A 9,777-nucleotide genomic window follows, 5' to 3' on the forward strand; every position below is an offset into this window, starting at 1 on the left:
GTCTGGGCTGCGACCAAGGCCGGTCAGTTCATTTTTTGTTCACTTTTTACTTCCCCAATAAATCTGTCTTTTTGTCATCTTGTAGCTAGAGACTGTGTGGTGGACTCTTGGGGGAACCAGGAATCCCCTCCTTGGGGGGGTACTCCGTTTCATTGTAGCGAACCCCCACTCTACTTCAGTAACATTAGGTTCAATAAAGCCATCTTGCAAGTGGTCTCTCGTCTCCTTTTGACTTTCATCATTAGTAGAGTAGATGAGCTGGTAACATGAAGAAAAGAGAAGGGAAAAAGCAGTGGCAGAGGCAAGGGCAGCTGTGGGGTGGACAGAGCCATCCGGGTGGGAGGAGAGCTGACACTCGTTGGTCAGGGGGAGCTGGGGGGCAGCATCAGAGCTGGGTGTGTGGGACTCAGTGGGAGGAGTAGTGTCAGCACTGACAACAGTCACTGGGGGCCATTCTTTAGCAGTGGGAGCAGAGCCAATGCCAGTGGCTGATTAGGTCTGGCTGTAGTGGTGGCAGCAAGACAGTGGTGGCCACAGGAAGAGAACATTTGCTACCTGTCTGATGCTGGCAAGCGCTGCAGGTCCAGAACCCCAGGACAGGGAGCTATGACACTTGTTGCCTGCAAATCCTGATCTCTGGGTCACAGGATCTTGTGATGGTAGGGGGTGGAGGGTCCTGCCACCCAGATCCTGCACAGGAGTTCAACGCTAGAGGGCGCCACCTGCCTTACCTCTCCATGGCTGCCATTGTTCTCTAAGGATTACAAGTAACCGGTCAGGCACTGGAACACTTGAGGCATTTCTCTTCTCCAGGCCATAAGTTTGCTGGGTAATGAAGAAACAGGCAGCTGGGAAAGAAGGTTAGATGGTTTCAAAAGATGACATCAAGGCATCCTGGTGAAGGAGGAAGGCTCTGTCTTGACTGAGGTGGTTTGCACATGAAACTACTGTCATAACAACGTTATCTAAATTCATCCACACAAGGAAGCAATACTGGGGAATAAACATGGTTTACTGATTGCGTCAATCTCAATATCCTGGTTGTGAAGGTGCTGTAGTTTCCTAAGATAATCCCTCAAGGAGGAGATTCTGGGGGCAGGATCTCTCTGTGGTGTTCCTCAGACACTGCCTCTCATTTGTGGAAACCAAGTGAAAGGTGCAGGGCAACCCCCTTTTTTGCGTCCCTGGAAACAGCAGGCTTAGACAAGGTAGTGGGCCTGGGGAAGGGCAAACCTAAGCCAAATAACAGGAGCCAAAAGCAGCTTGACCTAGAGCTGCTTGACTTTTGCAAAAGAAAGGAAGGAGGAAGACCAGTTTGCATGTTTTAGTTCAGGGGAAGTTCCAGAGAGAGAAAGATTTAAGGTTAATTAAAAAGTTAAATAGGTAAATACCAGTCATACCCAGAACCAAGAATTAAACAAAGAGACAGTACTTTGCTTACTTAACTGACTTTTGATTGCTTTGTTTACCAGAGTTTAAGGAATTGTCATTGCTGTTTATAATTACTGACCACCAATTCTGTATAAAAACCCAGCCCTACTGAGGCCCAGTGCTGTTCTTCACCATCCCCATGGTGGTGAACCGATGCTGTGCAGTGAATAAAGACTCCTAGACCAATTGACTTAGTGCTGGTGACTTTATTGTCATGGGTTCGAGTCCCACCTGGGTGGCCAGTGTGGAAACCAAGTAAAAGGTGTAGGGGAACCCCCTTTTTTGAGTCCCTAGAAACAGCAGGTTTAGGCCCCAGTCACTGAGCCGCTGCGGAAGACTCAGCTGCCTCCCGCTTGAGCCCCGTTGCTTCTCGATGCTTTGCGTCCCCTCCCCCCACCCCCTTCTCCCGCAGCCGCCCTCTGCATGACGTTTCCACCGAGGAAAAGGAATTGTATCTTATGTCCGTTTCCACCGAGGAAAAGGAATTGTATCTTATGTCCGCTCTCCAGAGCCTCCACTCTTTCCACCTCTTTGCTGATGCAAGTAAGGGTGATGACCTGCTTCCTGCTGGCACTGAGGATTATATCCATATAAGAATTAAACAGAGAAATGGCAGGAAGACCCTTACTACTGTCCAAGGGATTGCTGATGAATACGATAAAAAACTAGTGAAGGCGTTTAAGAAGAAATTTGCCTGCAATGGTGCTGTAATTGAGCATCCAGAATATGGAGAAGTAGTTCAGCTACAGGGTGACCAGCGCAAGAACATATGCCAGTTCCTGGTAGAGAATGGACTGGCTAAGGAAGATCAGCTGAAGGTTCATGGGTTTTAAGTGCTTGTGGCTCATTGAAGCTTAAGTGAGGATTTCCTTGCAATGAGTAGAATTTCCCTCCTGCCCCTTGTCACAAGTTTAAAAATCTCACAGCTTGTATAATGTAACCATTTGGGGTCTGCTTTTAACTTGGACTAGTGTAACTCCTTCATGCAATAAACTGAAAAGAGCCATTAAAAAAAAAAGAAAGAAAGAAACAGCAGGCTTAGACAAAGTAGTGGGCCTGGGGAAGGGCAAACCTAAGCTGCATAACAGGAACCCCAAACAGCTTGACCTAGAGCTGCTTGACCTTGGCAAAAGAAAGGAATGAGGCAGACCACTCAGTTTAGGGGAAGTTCCAAGAAGAGAAAGATTTAAGGTTAATTAAGATCAGTCATACCCAGAACCAAGAATTGTATTGCTTTGATTGCTTTGTTTACAGCATTTACTAGAACTGTAATCACTAACAGCAATTTTGTTTCTGTATGTCTGCCTGCTTGCTTTGCCTTACTTGCCAGATCACCTGTGTGTGGTGTTTGTGGTTCTTAGCCCATGACCTCCTGTGAGTGGTACATGTGATATTTGCCTTTAAAAGCCGAGCCCTGTTTGGTCCCGGCACAGTTCTTTACCATCCGGGTGGTGGCAAGCAGATGCTGTGCAGAGCTAGATAAAGACTCCTAGCCCAATTGACTGAGTACTGATGGACTATATTTGTGGGTAGCTGGTATACAACAGCCAGGATACTACAGAACTAACAAATTATTTTAATAAAAGTTTCATTTTTTAAAAGAAATGGCAAATTCTGAGTGGTGTGTCCAAATCAATGACGACATTGGAGGAACTCACTGGTACTTATAATAAAACCAGGATTTCTGAAGTAAGAATGAAATAATTAAATGTACATTGGCATTTGTTTAGCACCTGAGATATCCCAGGGTGTGGTGTCAAGGCTGTGTGTGCATGAACTGATTTTATCTTCATCACACTTGTCTTTTCAAGACTTTCCCCTCATTACAGATGCTGCCTCAATGTCGTGAGGGGTTAAAATAAATTTTTCTATGTGAGATGTGTAATCCAGGTCCTGACAGAAAGATGGTTCCGAAGTGGTGCTGGCTAAGAATACAGGAATGCTCTTTTCCCCTTGTCATCGGTCCTTGTCCGTTATCTAAGACATTGAGATACATGCATGCCAGAGGCTAAGTTGTTTTGTTATGCTCAGATTTCGGGGTCCCCAAAGACCATGAAGGAGCCAAAGGCCAATGTAATCACATGAGAGTCTTTACTGCAAGCTCGAGCCTGGGCTCACGATCATCACCAATGCAGTGGGTCTGAATTGAGAGCCCCGATGCTCCATTCAGCAGGGTTTTTATAGGGTTTTGGGGAACATTCAATGCGTCACATCATCACACAACAAATCATGTCACACCATGGGAAAATCATAAAACAGCATAGCAACTGGCAGCAACTCATTTCATATCATGGAAACGTTAGAAAATAATTCTTAAGAATGATTGGCCTAATCAGTGGCAGGAACGGGCCTGGTGAAGGTGATTGGTTACTTATGGGGTTCAAAATGATTGGTTTAGACAATTGATCTGGGTCTCAAGGGTGTTGCCCGAGTCATCCTTAGCTTGAGGGGACACGTTAACCATGTTTCAGGAACACAAAACACACTGGCCACACCTCAATACATTTCCTTTGTGCTACAATGGCTAAAGCATTCTAACTTTAACTGACCTCTGGTCAAATGAAGTCTCTCTAGCTACCTTCATTATTTTAGACTGCATTTCATTTAGGCTCTCCACATTGACATGTTCTGCAGTTATTCCAGGAAGCTTAGGGCCCCATCAGGCCTGAGCTGCAATATAGAGGTGCACCGGCTGCTCAGGTTTTTCAGTTTTAGATTGGAAAGAATGTGGTGGAGGACAAAACTAGACTCTGTGTGAGAAGTGAACTTATTTGTCTCAAATAATTATATATTAAGTGAATGGAGCAATGGAGTATGCTAAAAGTTTTGGAGGGGTGTGTGTGTGTGTTGTTGTGCCAAGTCGCAAGACCACCCCCAAGAAGACCACCGAGATTCAGACACTCCGAAATGTAAAAGCAAGGCAAGGTTTTATTTAACGAGCTGCCAACTCGGGCCTCGTCCTACCCACCGACACAGCAGAGGTTAGGAGGAAGCCCCGAGCTGTGATTACACAGGGCTTATAAAGGCAAAGAACAAGGTTACAACAATCAGCTGTGCAAGCAAGATTAGAACACAGGTACAAATCTGATTGGCTCAGGGTTCAATTCTAAAATGGGGTTCACGTGGTGGGGCCTGACTTCAAAGTCTGGCACCTCATTTCCCCCTTTTTCTTTTTGGTACCTTGGGAGCCAATCATGGCTCCATTCTGTCCATTTCAATGGCTTGCATGTCTAGGGGATGATATAGAGGTAAGGCATGGGCCAGTAGGGACAAAAGTAGTATCCGAAAATAACTCTGGTCCCTCGGTTTTAAAGGGGGGCTGATGGGTGAAGATCATCTATCTTCTGTAATTTCTTCAGGCTGACTCAGGGGCGTTGACCTTACCTAGCCAGGAACCTATAACCTTAGTCTACTTTACCAAGGGACTGCAGGATTCACCTCACTTTGGAGTGAGCTGCCAAAATAACATTAACACTAGCCAGGGTAGTAAGGAAAGAAGGCAAAAAGAAAATTATAACAATATTCAGTCTAACTTTCTTTTCTTGAGGCAAAGGCGAAGCGGCTGATTTGGGTGCTTGGAGACCTCCCATCCACTACAGTAGTCGTCGTCCAGGGCAAAAGGTTCAGCTGGCCTGGTGTGGGAGCAATGGACCCAAGTGGTGACGCCATCTACCTTAAGGGCGGTGGGAGTAGTCTGTAGCACCACGTAGGATCCCTTCCATCGTGGTTCTAAGGATTTGGGGTTATGCCTCCGGACGAACACCCAATCTCCTGGCCTGAATAAATGGGGGGTAGGGACAGAAGCAGAATCATATAATGCCTTAAGTTGGGGCCACATTTTCTTGTGCACGAGCTGCAAATAATCAAGTTTACACAAAAATTCAGTATCATCCAAATCAACAAGCAATTCAGTCTGAAGGCTAGGGATAATGGGCGGAGGGTACCCGTACATTATTTCAAAAGGAGTAAAGCCAAGTTGATAGGAAGAATTTCTTACCCTAAGTAGAGCAAAAGGAAGGAGTGACACCCAGTCTGCGCCAGTCTCTAAGGCCAATTTAGTGAAGGTTTCTTTTAGAGTCCGATTCATTCTCTCTACCTGTCCTGAACTCTGGGGTCTATAAGCACAATGCAATTTCCAATCCGTCCCCAGTGCAGTGGCTATTCCCTGACTTACTTTTGAGACGAAAGCCAGTCCGTTGTCCGACCCAATGGTAGATGGGAAGCCATACCTGGGTAGGATTTCTTCCAGGATCTTCTTAGCCACTATATTCGCAGTCTCATGCTTTGTTGGATAGGCTTCCACCCATCCTGAAAAGGTGTCTACAAAAACTAGCAAATATTTGTATCCAAATTTTCCAGGTTTGATTTCTGTGAAATCTACTTCCCAATACACGCCTGGCCTATCCCCACGGAGGCGAGCTCCTTTAGTAACTTGTTGATTGGGGGCATTGGTAAGCTGACAGGCCTTGCAATTTTTAACAATATCTTCAATAAGTTGATCTCCTTGTCTAATTTTTACTTTGGAATGTCGGAGCAAGTCCTGCATTCTTCGGGTTCCCATGTGAGAAGCTCGGTGGATTCTTTTAAGGATCCCCTTACCCAGCCTTTGTGGCAAGATAAGTTTCCCTTCACCAGTTTTCCACCAGTCATCGTTTCCTTCTCTGTCCAGGGTTTTGTGGGTCATGGGAATTTTTTTATCCACTCCAAGTCTTCTTGGGAATACTGGGGTACAGGAGGCAAAGCTCGTGGTCCTGGGTCTACTAGAGTCAATACTTCTGCTCTGGGCTGGAGGGCTGCTTCCTTAGCTGCCTGGTCGGCCAGATTATTCCCTCTAGTCACCGAATCAACTCCCTTTTGATGACTCAGGCAATGCATAATGGCAATCTTTGCTGGTTCCCATAGGGCCCGGATGAGGCTTAAAATCTCCTGTCTGTTTCTAATGGCCTTTCCTTCAGCTGTCAGTAGCCCCTTTTCTTGGTAAATGGCTCCATGGATGTGTACAGTGGCAAAAGCGTACCGGCTGTCCGTATAGATATTTAGTCTCATTCCTTTTCCCATCTGTAAAGCTTTTGTTAGTGCCACTAGTTCTGCTCTTTGTGCAGAAGTCCCCTGAGGGAGTGCCTCTGCCCACAATATCTCAGTGTCCGTAGTAACCGCCGCACCCGCATACCTTTTTCCCTCTCGAATGAAGCTGCTGCCATCGGTGAACCAGGTGTGCTCGGCATGTGATAGCGGTAAATCCAGCAAGTCTGGCCGGAGGCTATGTGTTTGGGCCAGGATCTGCTCACAATCATGCAGGGGCGCTTCCAGATCCGGATCCGGCAGCAGAGTTGCTGGGTTTAATGCTGTTGGTACACAGAAGCTGATACATGCCGGGTTAAGTAACAACGTTTGGTAATGGACCATGCGGGCATTGCTCATCCATCGGTCAGGTGGTTGTTTTAGCACCCCCTCTAGAGCATGTGGAGTGGCCACAGTCAGATTCTGTCCCAGAGTCAACTTATCTGCATCTTTTACCAAGAGGGCTACTGCAGCTATTATTCTTAAGCACGGAGGCCACCCAGCGGCGACAGGATCCAATTTCTTTGACAAATAGGCGACCAGTCGTCTCCAGGGCCCAATTGGCTGGGTGAGCACCCCTTTTGCTATTCCTTTCTTTTCGGCCACAAACAATGTGAATGGTTTATTCACGTCAGGTAGGCCTTAGGCTGGGGCTTCTAGAAGGCTTTTCTTGATTGCCTCAAAGGCTTTTTGCATCTGCTCAGTCCAATGAAATTCTGGGAGGTTTTTGGTGGCTTCATATAAAGGCTTGGCCATCTCAGCGAACCCAGGTATCCACAGCCGGCAAAAACCCGCGGTTCCCAGGAACTCTCTGACTTGTCTCGCTGACTTAGGCACAGGAATTTTTAGCACCGTTTCTTTACGTGCATCTGACAGCCAACGCTTGCCCTCTTTTAATATGAAGCCCAGATAGGTGACTTCAGGTTTACAAATTTGTGCCTTTTTAGTGGAGGCCCTATAGCCCAAATTGCCAAGAGTCTTTAAGAGCCTAGCTGTTCCCTTTAGACAACTATCCTTGTCTGGAGCAGCTATTAACAAATCATCTACATATTGCAATAGACTTATTTCAGTATTTTGGGAGCGGTACTCACTTAGGTCTTCATGTAACGCCTCATCAAAGATTGTAGGCGAATTCTTGAATCCTTGGGGCAGCCTGGTCCAGGTCAATTGACCGCTTATCCCGATTTCAGGATCGTGCCAAGTAAATGCAAAGTAGCTTTTGCTCTGTGAGGCTAAGGGCAGGCTAAAGAAAGCATCCTTTAGATCCAACACAGTATACCACACATGGCTCAGTGACAGGGAGCTCAGCAGGGTATATGGGTTTGGGACTGTTGGATGAATGTCCATTACTCTCTTGTTAACTTCTCTCAAGTCTTGCACTGGTCTATAATCATTGGAATTAGACTTTTTTATAGGCAACAATGGAGTATTCCAGGCTGACTGGGTGGGCTTCAGAACTCCTAAATCTAACAATTTTCTGATGTGAGGAGTGATCCCCTTCTTTGCTTCTAGTGACATAGGGTACTGGCAAACTCTTACTGGGTCAGCTCCGGCTTTAAGTTCCACAAAGATTGGAGGACGATGTTTTGCCAGTCCCATTCCCCCAGTTTCTGCCCATGCTTGGGGAAAGGCCCGTAGCCACTCATTTTCCGGAGACTCGGGCTTGAGATGCTGGTATAGCCTATACTCTTCTTCTAACTTGCTAGTTATTAGTGTACTAACAGGCTTTTCTCTTGAGTTCGTCACAGAAGTCCCACTGCCTGTGAACTGTATCTGAGCTTTCATTTTCGTTAAGAGATCATGTCCAAGCAATGGATAGGGGCAGTCAGGGATGACTAAAAACGAGTGGGTTACCTGGCCCGCTCCCAAGTCCACTATTCTTCGAGTAGTCCATTTATAGGGTTTAGTGCCCGTTGCACCTTGGACCCATGTTGTTTTAGTGGACATCGGCCCTCTCGGGGCTAGTAATACTGAATTTTCTGCTCCCGTATCTACCATGAACATGACTGGATTCCCCTCCACTTTTAATGTTATCCTGGGCTCAGGGAGGGGATCTGAACCCCGACTCCCTCAGTCACTGTCCTCAGCCATCTCTAAGGTTGACAACACTCTTGATCCTACTTTATGTGTTTCCTCCTTTTTCTGGGCTAGCTCTGGGCAGTTTTTGATCCAATGTCCCTCCTTCTTGCAATAAGCACATTGATTCTTCCCCATCTTTGGTTGGGGTTTGGGCTTTTGCTCCTTATTTGGAGAGGAGGACTGTCTAAAGTTTCCTGCCTGCATAGAGGTCAGGATTTCCCTGAGTTCCTTCTGTTGTTGTTCCACAATCCTAGCCAGACTCCTTTCCTGTCTTCGTTCTCCTGTTTCTCTCTTATTATAAACCTTTTCCGCCACTGCTACTAGATCCCTAATAGATTTTTCCCCAAGCCTGTCTAGAGCCTGCAATTTCCGCTTTATGTCCGGTGCGGCTTGATTTACGTAGGCAAACATAATCATCTGAGCAGATTCCTGGGTCTCAAGATCATATGGGGTGTATTGACTAAAGGCTTCCATAAGACACTCAAGGTATGCTGCCGGACTTTCACTTTCTCCCTGTCTGATATCATAAACTTTGGCCATATTGGTAGGTCGGCGAGCTGCCGCCTTGAGACCTGCCAGCAGAGCCTGGCGATAGACAAGGAGTCGCTCCCTACCTTCAGCCGTATTGTAGTCCCATGCTGGTCGGGTCTGGGGAAAATAGGTATCAATCTGTTGTGCCAAGTCGCAAGACCACCCCCAAGAAGACCACCGAGATTCAGACACTCCGAAATGTAAAAGCAAGGCAAGGTTTTATTTAACGAGCTGCCAACTCGGGCCTCGTCCTACCCACCGACACAGCAGAGGTTAGGAGGAAGCCCCGAGCTGTGATTACACAGGGCTTATAAAGGCAAAGAACAAGGTTACAACAATCAGCTGTGCAAGCAAGATTAGAACACAGGTACAAATCTGATTGGCTCAGGGTTCGATTCTAAAATGGGGTTCACGTGGTGGGGCCTGACTTCAAAGTCTGGCACCTCATTTCCCCCTTTTTCTTTTTGGTACCTTGGGAGCCAATCATGGCTCCATTCTGTCCATTTCAATGGCTTGCATGTCTAGGGGATGATATAGAGGTAAGGCATGGGCCAGTAAAAGAATAGTCTCTGTACCTCTGTTTTGCATGCCTCCAGTTTATCCTGCCTCATCTTCCCAAAAACAACTCTGGTCCCTTGATTTTAAAGGGGGGCTGATGGGTGAAGATCATCCATC

The 9,777-nt window shown here is 46.6% G+C and overlaps 2 protein-coding genes across 2 annotated transcripts; one reads left to right on the plus strand and one right to left on the minus strand.

The window, feature by feature from the left end:
* Window positions 1–1,925: 1,925 nt before the first annotated feature.
* Window positions 1,926–2,437, plus strand: LOC125345723 (eukaryotic translation initiation factor 1-like). The gene has a single exon (XM_048337766.1). It carries the CDS (start codon window positions 1,926–1,928, stop codon window positions 2,262–2,264), a length of 339 nt encoding a protein of 112 aa, XP_048193723.1. The 3' UTR covers window positions 2,265–2,437.
* A 2,535-nt stretch (window positions 2,438–4,972) lies between these two features.
* LOC125345724 lies at window positions 4,973–8,466 on the minus strand (the record flags this gene model as incomplete). The annotated part of the gene is given in 3 exon segments (XM_048337767.1): window positions 4,973–6,087; window positions 6,134–6,140; window positions 6,193–8,466. Coding segments are annotated over 3 exon segments (3,396 nt in total), but the record flags the coding sequence as incomplete, so codon positions are not given.
* Window positions 8,467–9,777: the final 1,311 nt, after the last annotated feature.

This window comes from Perognathus longimembris, chromosome 2, assembly GCF_023159225.1.
Source record: "Perognathus longimembris pacificus isolate PPM17 chromosome 2, ASM2315922v1, whole genome shotgun sequence".
In the NCBI taxonomy this organism is placed as follows: Eukaryota; Metazoa; Chordata; class Mammalia; order Rodentia; family Heteromyidae; genus Perognathus; species Perognathus longimembris.